Here is a 16,851-nt window from a genome sequence, read left to right as displayed (position 1 = left end):
ATTTTTATTGTTTATTTACTCATTCATTCATTCATCCTATTCATTTATTATGTTTTAAGACCTTTAGTGGCAAAGAACTGAGTTCATTATACTCTTAGTTCATGGCATATTATGAACACAGATAAAGTCTCTGCCCCTTTTATTTTTTGTCTCTGCCTCTTCCCCATTCACAGACACCCACTGTCATCTGCCACCTTTAATATATATCCTTGTAAAATATGCAATTTGGTTTTATGTATATGCGTTTACAATTTTCAAAAATGGCATTGTGCTATAGATCTCATTCTGTTTCTTTTTTCAATCAACAATACGGTTTTAAGATCTAACTATATTGTAGTATGTATATCTTGAGTTCATTGTTTTTAACTATTACAAAGTTGTCCATGTTGTATATTTCTCTAGTTTTACTTGTCCATTTCCTTAATGATGCACACTGAGGCTGTCTCCAACTCTCTCCTACCACAAACTATACTATGGCATACATAGTACATGTACTCTTAGACACAGATACATCTGAAAGTTTGTCTCTGGAATATTTCAGCCCAGTGATAGGATTGCTAAGCCCTAGGATAATCAACTTAACTTAAATTCACTGTTTTTCAGGATGGCTTATAAGTTTACATTTCTCTCAAGTGTATTAGTTTTTTCATTTCTCTCATTCTCATCAATGTTTGGTAATATTCACATTTCTAAATGTTACCATTCTGATGGGTGTACAGTGCTCTCTCATTGGTTTTTAAATTTTTCATTTTTGCTTACTAGTGAGTTCAAGCATCTTTTCACATATCTGTTGGACTATTAATCTCTGATTCAAGCCCTAGATGTTTTAATGGCCCCAAATCCGTGTTTATGTTAATTTCTCATCCTGTAGCTCCTGAAAACTTAAAAACTATAAATTCATACCCCATATTCACAGGACATAGATCTGGGTTCTGATTTCCTGTAAATGACACATTTTTTTTCCACTCAAATTCTGAGAGATGGCAACTTTACTCTTCCTCTAGGCCAGCAGAAAGAATTAACTGATTTACTAAGTCTCTAGGTTTTATGTGTTGGTCCTTGAATGAGTGTTAGAATTCCTGACCCCAAACAGTGGAGCTTATTATTATTATTATTATTATTATTATTATTATTTAATCCTCACCCAAGGATATTTTTTCCATTGCTTTTCAGAGAGTGGAAGGGAGAGAGGGAGAAAGAGAAACATCAATGTGAGAGAGACACATCCATTGGTTGCCTCCCTGGTGCACCCTAACAGGGGGGGCCGGAGATCAAGCCTGCAACTGAGGTACATGCCCTTGACTAGAATCGAACCCAGGACCCTTCAGTCTGCAGGCCGATGCACTAACCACTGAGTCAAACTGGTTAGGATGAGCCTATGTATTATTTAAAACCCTCCTAAGCCACCACATAATCAGCTTCCTTTTATCACTGTGGTTCTTTATCACTTTATCCTTTAATTTCTGGCACCCATGGATTTTCCTTTCTTTTAAGCTTGGCTATGCATTAAATTTCTTTTGTTATTCTTTAACAACCGTTTCCTTGTTTTTGTATAAAGGAAGAACCATCCTTAACATCTCAGTCTACCACGTTACCATATGACCCCATCTTGTAAATTTCACTATTAATTTTTTTAAAGTCTAATTAATGTCTGTAACCAAAACTTGTGGTCATATGACTATCAGAGAGTTTGAGAGTACTGACAGCAGAAGGACATTTATCTTAGCAACAAAAGGTTGCATAACTCATGAACTTTATCTAGATCAAATTAAAAACTGAACTGCTTACCATCAGAAATATCTTTTAGGCTCATGATAAATTTTGCATATTCATAAGAAAGTTTATCACCACCCTGAAGATTTCCTCTTTTCAAATGACAGCAAAACTCCATACGTCTCCCTACTAAAAAACAAACAAAAAAACAGATACAAAATGAAGCTGCATTTATATTTTACCATATTCTTTGGAATTATTTCATATGACTACTGTCTTAGATTAGATTTTGCAAAAATATTATTTTCTTTCCATGAACATTAGCACTTGCATAGCTATTTATGTTGTATCTGTAGAGTGGGTTACTAGCTAGAACATTATTTATATAACACTAATGTACTTATACAAAAGCTGAAGCAATTAAGGTTCATAATAAAAAACAAGATTTAATGTAGAAGAGGTTTTTTAACACTAGAAATATAATTTGTGAAATTATATTAAGCCAAACTAATGTCTTCATTTTTACTATTCTTCTGAGTGTTAACTGTTTCTTAAAATCTAAGAATTTACCATTTGAAAAAAAAAATCTATACCTGAGTTTGACACAGGAAGTTTAAAACAAATCTTTCGGAAGACTTCTCTTTTCTCTTGTTCAGGCAGAAGGCTTAGTAATTTTTTACCCACGATCTCATCCTCAAGAATGAAGGAGAGAGACAATAAATTTTGTTATACATGTTATTACTATTCACTTTCTCTATCTCCTTACCTTCAGTGAGACTATCATTTGCCCGCCTCAGCCATCTTATAGTCATACGTGTTGTACTTCTTAAAGTCTCAATTCACATTAACCCACTCTGTGACTACCACCTTTTACCTTCCTAGTGCACTCATGCAAGTACTGCATCTCTCCAACAACTATGCCATCAACTGAGACTTCCAGTCCATTTCTATCACATTTTCACTGTGTATTATTTCCTTCAAATCGTCACATGCCTCCCTACCCAGTTCAGATTTCATAGTCAATCACTATAATCACTCCTATATGCTCTTTCCCTCTGAAATATTTGCATGGAAGAATCCCAACTCTGGTTAATTACAACTCTTCATCTCCCTTATTCCTTCATCCAAGCAACTGAATGTATATGGAGAAAAACCCATAAACATGTTGTGTATTATTTATAAATGGGCAGTTAGCTCTGCCTAGAAATCATTCTATATTTTCCTAGACAATTCGCTCTCTTACTCTTCAAGGTAACTATTTTTTGCCTTTTCCTTCTTTTTCAAACCTCCAACCACTCCTCACCCTCCTCATATTTATCTGGGGATTTCATTTCTTATTTCAATGAAAAACAAAAGGGGAAGGCAATGTTAATATCACCCTGCCACTAAATGTAACAATTTATCTGTTCCTGTGACCAGAGACCTACTTTTCCTCCCATTTCAATGAATAAGGCTCTACTTACGTCTAGTGGACTGCCATTCATCCTCTCTTGGCTATTCAAAGACATCATTCCAGAAAACTTTCCTCACCTGCACATCATCACGCTGTATCTCTCTAATGAGTCTTTCCCATGGTATGCAAATGTTGTATCGGAGATGTTGTAATATCTGTTAGCTCAAAAACAACACAAAATCCAAAAACCAAAAACCTTCCTTAAACATTCTATCTTCCAGCTCTAAGTATTTCTCTGGTCCACTCTAGACAAAAATCCTTCAAAGGAACTATACTTGTGGTCTCTCATTTCTTCACCTCTCTCTCTCTTTCCCTTGAAACCACCCTAATCAGATTCCATGACACTTTTGTAAATGTCACCAATAACCTCTATATTGTCAAATCCAATAGCCAATTATATACCCTCATCTTACCTAACATCTCAGCATTTGGTACAACTGAACCTTTCTTCTTCCTTGAAATACTTTACTTGGCTTCCAGGACACCATACACATTTGGATAACCTTCTCCTTCACAGTTTTCTTTGCTGGATATTTCTCTTCTTCCTAGCTATTTGGCATTGAAGTGTCCAGGGCCTGGCCATTGGACCTCTTCTCTGACTATACTGTCTCCATGGGTAGTTTTTTACAGTTCCAGGTCATTAAATACCACCTATCTGTTAATGACTCCCAACTTCTCATCTTCAGTCCAGACTTCTCCCTCAATTATTCTAGATAACTCAACTTGAATGTCTAATAGAATTTCAATTTTAAGTTATCTAAAATAGTGAACTTAACCTTTTCCCTCACAAAACTTGTTTATCCTTCAGTCTCATTTCAGTAAATAACACCATTCTTTACCCAGTTGATTATCCTTGACTTGCTTTTTTTTCTCAAAGCCCAAATCTAGTCCATTAGCAAACTATATTCATTCTACCTTCAAAATACCTACATAATCACTCTACTTCTCGCCACTTGGTTTAAGCCATCATCTGTAGTTTGGCTTACTGCAATAGACTTAACTGGTCTCCCTGCATCTAATGCTGCCACACCCCTGATCCTACTCCATTCTCCACAGAGCAGGTAGAATGATCCATTTAAAACATAAGTCAGACTTCTGGTCAAGATGGTGAAGGAGGTAAGTATTGTCTTTGGTTGCTCCCAAGATCACATCAAGATTACAACTAAATTATAGAACAACTATCCTTGAGAACCACCTGAAGATTAACTGAACTCCTAAAACTAAAGAAATAAAGAAGAATCAGTGTCAAGACTGGTACAAGGGGTGGAGATTGAAGAAAAGGTAGGTCCCACACCCAGGTGTGGAAGTTAAGAATCAGGAGGGATATCTCTACTGTGAAGGTTCTCCCTGAGGAGCAAAGGGTCCTAGCCCCACACCTGGCCCCCTAGCCAGAACCAACAGGGACAAGAAGAGTATTCCCCTCAACATCTAGCTGTGAAAATCAGTGGGTATTCTTTCCGGGTGAGGTGGAGGACTGCTGGAGTCTCAGGCATTCCTCTTAAAGGGTCCCCATACAAACTTACTGACAGACTCACTTGCTCTGAGCTCTAGTGCTGGAACAGAAGCTCAAAAAGCACTGTGGACAAACAGGGTAGAAAAGAATTATCTGGCTACAGGGCAAGGGCTGGAAGAGCAGCTCTCCCAAGGACAAAACTGTTAACAGACACCATTGTTCTTTTATTAAGCCTTCCCACCAAACAGCTGGCAGATGGGCCCCATTGTTTCTTTGCTGAGCCCTTCTTCAACCCAAGCAAATCTGAGACGCCATCAAACTTGTCCATCCTAGTACCAGCCTGAACCTTTTTCAGGGGCTGTTCCTCACAAACTGCCAGCCTTGGCCTATTATGAGGATGACTCCCAACTTCTCATCTTAGCTCATCATAAAATCTCTCTAAGTGCCACAAACCCAAAACAAGCAGGGGCTGTCCTCAGTATTCCCTTTATCTGTTGATATGTGGTCCCTGGTAATGGCGGCAGTTGTGCTCTGTTGGCAGCATAGCCTCTCTCTAGTGCCTTCATGTCCAACACAGGCAGCTACCAACCACATATCACACTGTAGTTCTTACCAGGTGGCCCCAGGCCAGAAACAGGCAGTGGCTGACCTGAGCCAGCAATCAAGCCCCTCCCAAGAGGCCTCCAAACCAACACACTTGGCGACTCTCTTCAGACCACCTAAGAAAACCACCTAATTAGCTACACTAATGATAAACCCAAAGGGTGAACTTGGCAGACACCAGATCTTCAGAAAGCAAATCTCACTATGCGGGTTCAGCTCCCACACTATAGCTCATCTGCTGTAGTCATGGTCAGTCCTCGCAGCTTGTCAGCGTGAGGGTCAATACCACCCACTGATGTGCCAACAATAATCAAAGCTCAACTACAACAGGGGATCATGCACAACCCACACAAGCGTCACATATGGAGCATCTGGCTGATGTGAACAAGAAAACCGCACCACTGGGCTCCACAGGACACCTACTAAATAAAGTCACACTGTAGAGACTGGGAGATGTAGCAGATCTACCTAATATATAGAAACACACACAAGGAGGCATCCAAAATGAGGAAACAAAGAAACATGTACTAAATGAAAGAACAGAACAAAACTATAGAAAAGAACTAAACAAAATGGAAGCAAGCAATCTACCAGATACAGAGTTCAAAGCACTGGTTATAAGGTTGTTCAATAAACTTAGGGGAATAACAGATGAAACCAGTGAGAATTTATACAAAAAGAAACAGTAAAAAATGAAGAATATAATAACTGAAATGAAGAATACATAAGATGAAATTGACAAAAGATTAGATAAAGTGGATAATTAAATCAGCAATTTGGAAGAAAAGGTAGCAGAAAACACCTAATCAGACCAGCAAAAAGAAAAAGAAATTTAGAAAATGAGGACAGTTTCAGGGGCCTCTAGGACAATTTCCAGCATAACAACATCTGCATCATAGGGGCAGCAGAAGAAGAAGAGAGAGAGCAAGGGATTGAGAATCTATTTAAAGGAATAATGACTGAAAACTTCTCTAACCTGGTAAAGGAAAAACGCACATAAATCCAGGAAGTGGAGAGTCCTAAACAAGATGAACCCAAGGAGGCCCACACCAAGACATGTCATAATTAAAATGTGAAATGTTAAAGACAATGAGAGAATATTAAAAATAGCAAGAGAGCTTCCATAAGACTGTAAGCTGATTTCTTAACAGAAACTTTGCAGGACAGAAAGGGATTGGTATGAAATATTTAAAGTGATGAAAAGCAAGTACCTATAGCCAAGATTATCCAGCAAGACTATCATTTAGAATGAAAAGAGAAATAAAGAGTGTCCCAGACAAGAAAAAGCTAAAGGAGTTCATCATTGCCAAACCAGTGTTATAAGAAATGTTACAGGGACTTAACAAAATAAGACAAAAAATATGGCTAATAAAATGTCAATAACTACATAACTATCAATAATTACTTTATTATTATTAGTTTTTTAATTCTCACATGAGGATATTTTTTTTCCATCGCTTTTCAGAGAAAGTGGTGGAAGAGAGAGAGACAGAGGGAAACACTGATGTGAGAGAGACACATCCATTGGTTGCCTCCCACGTTCAGGATCGAGCTTGCAACTAAGGTACATGTCCTTGGCCGGATTTGAACCCAGGACCCTTCAGTCTGTGGGTCGACGTTTTAACTACTGAGCAAACTGCCTAGGGCTCAATAATTACTTTAAATGCAAACGGATTAAATTAAATGCTCCAATCAAAAGACTTAGGGTGGGAGATCCAAGATGGCGGCAGACTGAGTGGAAGCTACACTGACACTCTCCAGGGACTAATCTGGATTTACAACTAAAACATAGAAAAAACATCCTGAACACCATCCTGAAAACCAACTGAAGACGAGCTGGAGAGCACCCTCTTAACCAAAGAGGAGACTACAAGGAGACTGGTAGAAGTGCGGATGCGAGAGGGCTGGCTAGGCTCCCACAGGCAGCAGCTGAAGGTCCAGAGGGATATCTCAGCTGTGGGGGGGTTCCCACTGAGGACTCTGGGGCATAAACCTCAGGCTGGGCTTCCCAGCCAAGAGCACCAGAACTGAGAAAGTTGCCCACCTAACATCTGGCTGTGAAAAGCAGCCGGGTTTCTGTCTTCCAGGGAGAGGGAGCTGCAACTGGAGGCACCCTCTTAGAGAGCCATTGCACAACACTTCGTGTGCAGCCACTCCCCTTGGGCTCCAGTGGAGGAGGAGTGGAGTGGACTGGAGCTGTGTGGGGAGAGTCATTCCCCCAGACTGTGGGGGACATCTTTCTTGGGAGGTGACCCCTTCAGCTTTTGCCTGAGGGGGGAAGCAATTGCCCCACCCTGCTGGAGAGCCTCTTGCCCTGCCCAGAGGAGTTTCTACAGAGCATGAGGCTTGTTAAGAGACTGGTAACAACTAGCCACCCCACCTTGTGGAGCTTCTACAGCCAGAGGCTCATTAAGAGGATCAGATTAACAAGTTTGCAGACTGAGGCAGACCTCAGGGTGCTTTGAGTTTTTGCCTGATCTGTTTTGGGACCCGGGCCTTAGAAAAGCAGACTTTGGTGTGCATCTCGGTGCAGTCCAAATGCATCCAGCCCCAGCAGTGGAGACCTCAAGCCTGGGGTTGTTGATAGCCCCAAACAGGGTACTCAGGGCCAGTCACAAACTGCACCTGACATTGGCCTGTACCAGAGACCCACCAAAAAGACTGAGAATCCTAGAAGACCTACCTAACATTTAGCCAAAATGGGGAGACCAAAAAACAAGCTCCAAATGAAAGAACAAGAAATGTCTCCAGAAAAAGAGCCAAATGAAGCAGATAAGCAAACTCTCAGATACAGAGTTTAGAATACTGATTGTAAGAATGCTCAACAGCATGAAAAAAGATTTGGAAACTATGAAAAATGACCAGTCAGAAATGAAGAATGACATAGCAGAAATAAAGACTACATTAGAAGGAATAAACAGCAAATTAGAAGAAGCTGAGGATTGGATCAGTGAATTACAAGACAGGGTAGAAAACATCTACTCAATCAGAGACTCAAAAACAAAAAACAATTAAAAAACTGGAGGACAGGCTAAGAGAGCTGTGGGACAGCATAAAACATAACAATATTTGTATTATAGGAGTGCCAGAGGAGGTTGAAAGTAAGCAGGGGTTAGAGAACCAATTTGATGAAATAATGGCAGAAAACTTCCCTAACCTAGTCAAGGAAAAAGGCACACAGGTTCTGGAGGCACAGAGAGTCCCAAGCAAGAAGAATCCAAAGAGGCCCACACCCAGACATATCATAATTAAATTGTCAAAAATCCAAGACAAAGAGAATCTTAAAGGAAGCTAGAGAAAAGCAAACTGTTCCCTTCAAAGGAACTCCCATAAGGCTGTCATCTGACTTCTCATCGGAAACTCTACAGGCCAGAAGGGAATGGCATGAAGCATTCAAGGTAATGCAAAAGAAGGAGCTGAAACCAAGACTACTCTATCCAGTAAGATTATCAATCAAACTGGATGGTGAAATAAAGAACTTCTAAGACAAAAGAAGGTTAAAAGACTTTATTACTACAAAAACAGCATTACAGAAAATGTTAAAGGGACTGCTATAAAGACATAAAATGTCAGTAGATAAGTATCTTTCAATAATAACCTTAAATGTAAATGGATTAAATGCACCAATAAAGAGATATAGGGTGGCTGAATGGATAAGAAAACATGGCCCAACTATATGCTGTCTATAACAGACCCATGTCTGAAAAAAAGACTCATACAGGATGAGAGTGAAGGGATGGAAAAATTTTTTCCATGCAAATGGAAATTTAAAAAAAGCTGGGGTAGCAATACTCATATCAGACAAAATAGACTTCAAAATGAAGACCATAACGAGAGACAAGAAAGGTTATTACATAATACTAAAGGGATCAATCCAGCAAGAAGATATAATTCTGATAAACATATATGCACCCAATATGGAAGCACCAAAATTTATTAAAAAAACTTCCAGAGGACTTTAAGGGAGAGATCGACAGCAATACAGTCATACTCCGGGACTTTAGCACCCCATTGACTTCACTGGATGGGTCTTCCAGACAAAAAATCAACAAGGAAACAGCAACTCTAAATGACACACTAGATCAGATTAATTTAATCGACACTTATAGAACATTCTACCCCAAAGCTGCAAAATATACATTCTTCTCAAGTGCACATGGGACATTCTCAAAGATAGACCACATATTAGGACACAAAACAAGTCTCTATAAGTTCAAGAAGATTGAAATCATCTTCTCGGATCACGATGGAATGAAACTAGAAATCAAGTACAATAAAAACGCTAAAAGACATTTAAACACATAGAGACTGAAAAGCATGTTTTTAAACAATGAATGGGTTACCAAAGAGATCAAGAGAGAAATAAAAAACTTCCTGGAAACAAATGAAAATGAACACACAACTCCAAATCTATGTGACACAATGAAAGCAGTCCTAAGAGGGAAGTTTATAGCACTACAAGCCTATCTCAAAAAACAAGAAAAACTTCTAATAGACTCTTTAACCCTACAATTCAAAAACTTAGAAAGGGAACAACAAGAAAAGCCTAAAGTAAGTAGAAGGAAAGAAATAATAAAGATTAGAGCAGAAATAAATGACATAGAGACTAAAAAACCAATATAAAAGATCAATGAAACCAAAAGCTGGTTCGTTGAAAAGATAAACAAGATTGATGAACTTTTAGCCAGACTCACCAAGAAACAAAGAGAGAGGACCCAAATACACAAAATCAGAGATGAAAGAGGTGAAATAACTACTGACGCAAGAGAAATACAAAGGATTGTAAGAAAATACTATGAAAAACTAAATGCCACCAAGCTGGACAACCTGGATGAAATGGATGAATTCCAAGAAAAATACGACCTTTCAAAACTCAATCAGGAAGAGTCAGAAAGTTTAAATAGGCTGATAACTGCTGATGAAGTTGAAGCAGTAACCAAAGGTTTCCCAGCACACAAAATCCTTGGCCTAAATGGCATCACAGGGGAGTTTTACCAAACATTCAAAGAAGAATTAACACCTATCCTCCTCAAACTATTTCAAAAAATCCAAGAGGAAGAAACACTTCCAAACTCTTTTACAAGGCCAGCATTACCCTAATTCCAAAACCAGACAAAGATACTACAAAGAAAGAGAATTACAGGCCAATATCCCTGATGAACATAGATACTAAAATCCTCAACAAAATATTAGCAAATCGGATCCAGCAATATTTTAAAAAGATCATACATTATGAGCAAGTGGGATTTATTCCAGGGATGCAAGGCTGGTACAATATTCGCAAACCAATAAACGTGATACATCACATAAACAAATTGAAAGGTAAAAATCACATGATCTTATCAATAGATGCAGAAAAAGCATTTGACAAAGTCCAGCACCCATTTTTGATAACAACTCTCAGCAAAGTGGGAATAGAGGGATCATACCTCAACATAATAAAGGCCATATATGACAAACCTACAGCCACCATTATACTCAATAGGCAAAAACTAAAACCATTTCCTCTCAGAACAGGAACAAGAGAAGGGTGTCCACTTTGACCACTCTTATTCAACACAGTGCTGGAAGTCCTAGCCACAGCGATTAGACAAGAAGAAAACATAAAAGGCATCCAAATTGGAAAAGAGGAAGTAAAACTGTCATTATTTGCAGATGACATGATATTGTACATAGAGAATCCTAAAGACTCCAGAAAACTAACAGATTTAATAAATGAATTCATTTATTAAAATGCAATTTATAAAATTTTATATCCAGCAAGGTAGCAGGATATAAAATTAACACCCAGAAATCAATGGCATTTTTATACACCAATAATGAACTCCCAGAAAGAGAAACTAAAAAACAAATCCCATTTACCTTTGCAACTAAAAAAATAAGATACCTAGGAATAAACTTAACCAAAGATGTAAAAGACCTTTACTCAGAAAACTATAGGACACTGAAAAAAGAAACAGAGGAAGATATAAACAAATGGAAAAGTATACCATGTTCATGGATTGGAAGAATTAACATCATTAAAATGTCCATATTACCCACAGCAATCTATAAATTCAATGCAATCCCTATTAAAATACCAACAGCATATTTTACAAATCCAGAGAAAACACTTCAAAAATTTATATGGAACCAAAAAGCACCCCAAATAGCCACGGAAATCTTGAGAAAGAAGAACAAAGTTGGAGGAATCACAATACCGGATAACAAGTTATACTACAAAGCCACTGTAATCAAAACAGTGTGGTACTGGCACAAGTACAGACATATTGATCAGTGGAACAGAACAGAGAACCCAGAAATTGACCCATGCTATAATGATCAATTAATGTTTGACAAAGGAAGCAACAACATACAATGGAGTAGACAGTCTTTTCAATAAATGGTGTTGGAAAAATTGGACAGATACATGCAAAAAAATGAAACTGGACCACCAACTTACACCATACACAAAAGTAAATTCAAAATGGATAAAAGACTTAAATGTAATGCATGAAACCATAAAAATCCTAGAGGAAAACATAGGCAGTAAAATCTCAGACATATCGCATACCAATATGTTTGCTGATACATCTCCTAGTGCAAGAGAAACTAAGGAGAAAATAAACAAATGGGGCTGCATCAAAATAAAAAGCTTCTGCACAGCAAAAGAAACCATCAACAAAACGAAAAGGGAGCCCACTGTATGGGAGAACATATTTGCCAATGACACATCCAATAAAGGGTTAATATCCAAAATATATAAGAAACTTATACAACTTAATAAAAGGAAGACAAACAATCCAATTAAAAAATGGGCAATGGACCTAAATGGACACTTCTCCAAAGAGGACATACAAATGGCTAAGAGACATATGAAAAAATGCTCAACATCAGAATTGCAAATTCAAACCACAATGAGGTATCACTTCACACCTGTCAGAATGGCTACCATCAACAAGTCAATGACCTACAAGTGCTGGCGAGAGTGTGGAGAAAAGGGTACCTTAGTACACTGCTGGTGGGAATGCCGACTAGTGCAGCCACTAATGAAAGCAGTATGGAGTTTCCTCAAAAGATTAAAAATTGGCCTGCTATTTCACCCAGTGATCCCGCTTCGAGGAATATATCCTAAGGAACCCCAAACACCAATCATAAAGAGCTTATGCACCCATATGTTCATAGCAGTGCAATTCACTATAGCTAAGATTTGGAACCAGCCCAAGTGCCCATTAGTAGATGAGTGGATAAAAAAGCTGTGGCACATTTACACCATGGAGTACTATGCAGCTGTGAAGAGGAAGGACCTTTTGGCCCTTGTCACAGTATGGAGGGAACTAGAGAGTATTGTGCTAAGTGAAATGAGCCAGTCGGAGAAGGACAAGTACCAAATGATCTCGCTTATATGTGGAATATAATAAACAAAATAAACTGATGAACAAAGTGGATCCAGTAACAGAAGCTTGGAACAAACTGAGGGATCTCAAAGCAAAGACGGGGAGAGGTGTGTGGGGAGGGATTAATCAGGGAACTTGTATGTTTATTGGCATGGCCCATGGACGTGGATATTGATGTTGGGAGGGCCTGGGGATGGGATGGATGTGAGTGGAAGGGATCAGTAGGGTTAAAAGGGGGACATCTGTAATGGTCTCAACAATAAAGCAAAAAAAAAAAAAAAAAAAAAAGGTCTCAACAATAAAGCAAAAAAAAAAAAAAAAGACATAGGGTGGTGAATGGATAAGTAAACAATACTCATACATATGCTACCTACAGGAGACCCACGTCAGATCAAAAGACACACAGACACACAGACTGAAATTAAAGGGATGGAAAAAGGTATTTCATGAAAATGGAAATAAAAATACAGGGGTAGTAATACTTATATTAGACAAATAGACTTTAAAACAAAGGCTATTAAAAGAGACAAAGAAAAACATTTCATATACAATAGCAAACATATGGAAACAACCTTTGTGGATAAAAAAGTGGTAATATACAGGGTGGGGCAAAGGTAGGTTTACAGTTGTTGGTATGGAAAATGATATAATTATTAATAAATAAGAATACAAGAATAAACTCTGTTTCTCACATACTGACAACTGTAAACCTACTTTTGCCCCACCCTATACAATGTAATATGACTCAGCCTTAAAAAAAATGAATGAAATCTGACCATTTGCAACGACACGGATAGATCTAGAGGGTACCATGCTAAGTGAAATGTCAGAGAAAGACAAATATCACAGGATTTCCCTTAAATGTGGAATCTAAAAAATAAAATAAACAAATAATCAAAACAGAAACAAACTCATGGATACAGAGAACAAACTGATAATTTCCCAATGGGAAGGGGTTTGCTGGGCTGGGTGAAAACTGTGAATGGATTAATAAGTACAAATTGACAGTTACAAAATAGTCATAAGATGTAAAGTACAGCAAAGGGAATATAGTCAACGATATTGTAATAACTATGTATGGTGCCAGGTGGTTATTATACTTATGAGGGAGATCACTTTGTAAGTTATATGAAAGTCTAACCACTATGCTGTACACCTGAAACTAATACAAAATAATATTGAATGTAAACTGTAATTAAAAAATAAAAGTAGAAAAAAATTTAAATAAAAAATAAAACATAAATCACATCAAGTTATTCCTCTGCTAAACATTTTCTACTGGCTACCAAAGTCATTCAGAGTAAAGTCAAAATACTTACAATGGCCTTTACAACTTTGTGTTCTAGTTCTTTGCTGCCTATTGACCTTAGCTCTTCCCACTGTCCCTTTTGCTCACTGTATTCCAGGTACACTGAACTCCTTGTTTATAGTCAAATACACCAATCAAATAGTCTTGGAGTATTTAAATTTCCTCTTCATTCAATGTGTAACACTTTCCCAGATATCTGCAATGGCTCTATCCCTTATTTCCTCCAAGTCCCTACTCAAAAGTATTGTAACAGCACCAATTCCTTCACATTCTCTTCAGCCTTTTTTTCCATAACACTTATCATTACTTGACATTATAGTCACACCTTTTTATCTGTTTATATTCTATCTCCTTCAGTAAAATGTAAATTGCATTAAAACAGAGACCTTGGCTGATTTATTCACTGCTACATCCTCAACACCAAAAAACAGCTTGGCACAAGTGAGTACCCAATACATATTAGTTGAATTAATTAATAATGCTATATCATATAGCTAAAATATGGTGACACATAGATTATTATAATATCAGACATTAAGTTAGGTAATGAGTTTTTAATGTGATAAAAACAAAGCAATAAAGTATTCTTTCTCACATCAATGTTTCTCTCCACCACGCCCCCCCCCCCACTTCCTCTCTCTCTAGAGATCAGTAAGAACATATCCTCAGGTGAAGATTTTAAAAAAAGATGAACCTGATATGAATTTTATTTTCAATGAACACGTAGTTGAGTAGGACAGATGAGACATGCACAAATAATTATGTGATGCAAAGTATAAAATATTACCATAAGAGGTGCCAAGTGCTATGGCTCACCAGTTCTCTCATTAGAAGAATGTGATAGCACTGTCTCTTAAAAAAATTCAAAGTGAGAAGTCTTCTGATAGTGTACATTCCCTTGGATGGAAATAGTGGCAATGAGTTACTTATTAATTAACTACATTCTTCAATAAAGGTAACAGTGACAATGAATGCTTTATAATTGATTACGAACTAAAAACAGTGGATGTAACGATCATTCCAGTGACCCTGTTCATAGTTAAATAAAGGGTAGAAACCTGAAAGCATTATCAACACCATGTTATTTTTATAAGTCTTTGGCATTTGCTCTTCTTATTACACAAGGCAGAAAGATTAAGATACTTAGAACATAATGGAGCAAAGATAAATACCAGTAAAAAATTAAGGAGATTTTTCAAAAGCCAAGTCTGAAAATACCTATTAGTTATCCCACAAATATTAGTTTGCTGAGTCGCAGTCACAGCAAAAAAATAAAGAATAAAGAAATTTACTCCACTCCATGACATTTACAGAATCCAGGCAAACAGTATTTTTTGCTGGCAGAGAAAGTCGCATTAAACATGCATTAGAAAACTGTCAACTGTACAGGGCACCTGGAAGGATAAGAGCCTCTGTACTGGACTGACACTGTATCCTGAATAAAACAAGACTCATCCTTAGTAATTACCTACTAATGATAAGTTTCACAAGGACAACAGAGCAAAACTCATCAAAATTATCACAAACTAACCATATACTTATGATCAAAAAATGCCAAAGTCTCATAAATACTCAATGTTGAGAAAGTCTTTCCATGATGAAATGTGTATTTTAAAAGTTTCATTTGTATAAAAATTGTAAAAGAGAAAAACCCCATTTTTAATTTGGGGGGGGGAAGAGTGATGAAGTAAGGTGAGTAGGTGAGCAGACTGCTAGGAACAGAGGGTAGTGACTACAAGTTTTTCCAAAGGAAAAACTGTCAAGGAAATCAATGATTGAGAAACTGTAATGGCAGATTTCAAATATAAAATACCATGATGATAATAGTCATCATTTTAGTCATGGTATGTGTTATAACATCATAACTTGTATTCCTTTCATCTTTTTGTCACACTCATCCAATCCGTCAGCAAAACTTATCTTACAAAACGCTGACTAATTCAACATCCACCTAATGCAACCCATTACCATCTATTGCCTGGACTATTGCAATAACTTTCCAAATGGACTCCCTACTTTCATGCCTGCCCCCATACCTATTCTTAACACAAGAACCAGAATGATTCTGATAAAACTTAAGTTCAGATCACTTCCCTCATCTGCTCCAAACTCCCCAATGGTTTCTTCCCACCTCAGAGGAAAAGGAAAAGTCACTACAATGGCTTTAAACAAGATGGACCTCTATTACAGCTTTGACCTCATCACCTCCTAGTACTTTTCCTTTTTGGAGTGCACAACACTCCAATCACAACAGTCTTTCTACTGTACCTTTTCTACACCAAGCACATTCCAGCTTTAGTGCTGTCTCACTTGCTCTTGCTTCTGCCTGGAACACACTTGCTCCAGTTATCTGCACTACTCACATACTCTATTTAGGTATTTGTTCAAATGTCACCTAATCAGACAGGTCTTCACTAACCACACCATTTATAATAGTCCACCTTCAGTTACTCTCTTAGTAATATTTTTTCTCTGTTTACAAATGAGAAACTAAAGCTCATGTAGTTAGTGAGTGACAGAGCTAAATTTTAATCTCCAGATTGACTCCAAAGACCAGTTTCTTCCTATCCCACATGCTATTAGTTTATAGTTGCCCAATAGACAGAGGTGCTTTGATTTTTAATGAAATTGTAGATTCCTGGAGCCAGGCAGATACTCTAGAAATGGTTTGGTCTCCATATTAATATAAAGATGTGTGACTTATAAAATTATATTTTAAATCAAAGCTTGAAAAAAGATTGCATATTACAAATTAGGAAAAGTTAGGATTTAATGAAGAAAAATGTAAAATATGTCGCGGGTATAGTCCTTTTTAACCTTGTTTTATAAGAATATATAACTTCATTACCATTTAATGTTTATGTACAGACATAATAGTTATAACTTTATTTTTAAGTACACCAGTCTCAGGCAATCAAGTCCATGGTATAAGATTAGTCATTCA

General features: G+C 37.4%; 1 protein-coding gene across 1 annotated transcript in view; it reads right to left on the bottom strand.

The window, feature by feature from the left end:
• PASD1 (PAS domain containing repressor 1) overlaps window positions 1–16,851 on the bottom strand; it is a 68,131-nt gene that overhangs the window by 34,564 nt on the left and 16,716 nt on the right. Inside the window, exons 5-6 of the mRNA XM_087813378.1 lie at window positions 2,307–2,406; window positions 1,789–1,902 (exon numbers count right to left, since the gene is read on the bottom strand). Of these exons, the coding sequence (XP_087669504.1) occupies window positions 1,789–1,902; window positions 2,307–2,406 (214 nt within the window). The remainder of the gene's footprint in view (window positions 1–1,788; window positions 1,903–2,306; window positions 2,407–16,851) is intronic.

This window comes from Miniopterus natalensis, chromosome X (genome assembly GCF_054644295.1).
Source record: "Miniopterus natalensis isolate mMinNat1 chromosome X, mMinNat1.hap1, whole genome shotgun sequence".
NCBI classification, from domain to species: Eukaryota; Metazoa; Chordata; class Mammalia; order Chiroptera; family Miniopteridae; genus Miniopterus; species Miniopterus natalensis.
Note: the sequence above shows the minus strand (reverse complement) of the source record. Positions and strands in the feature narration are given on the sequence as shown.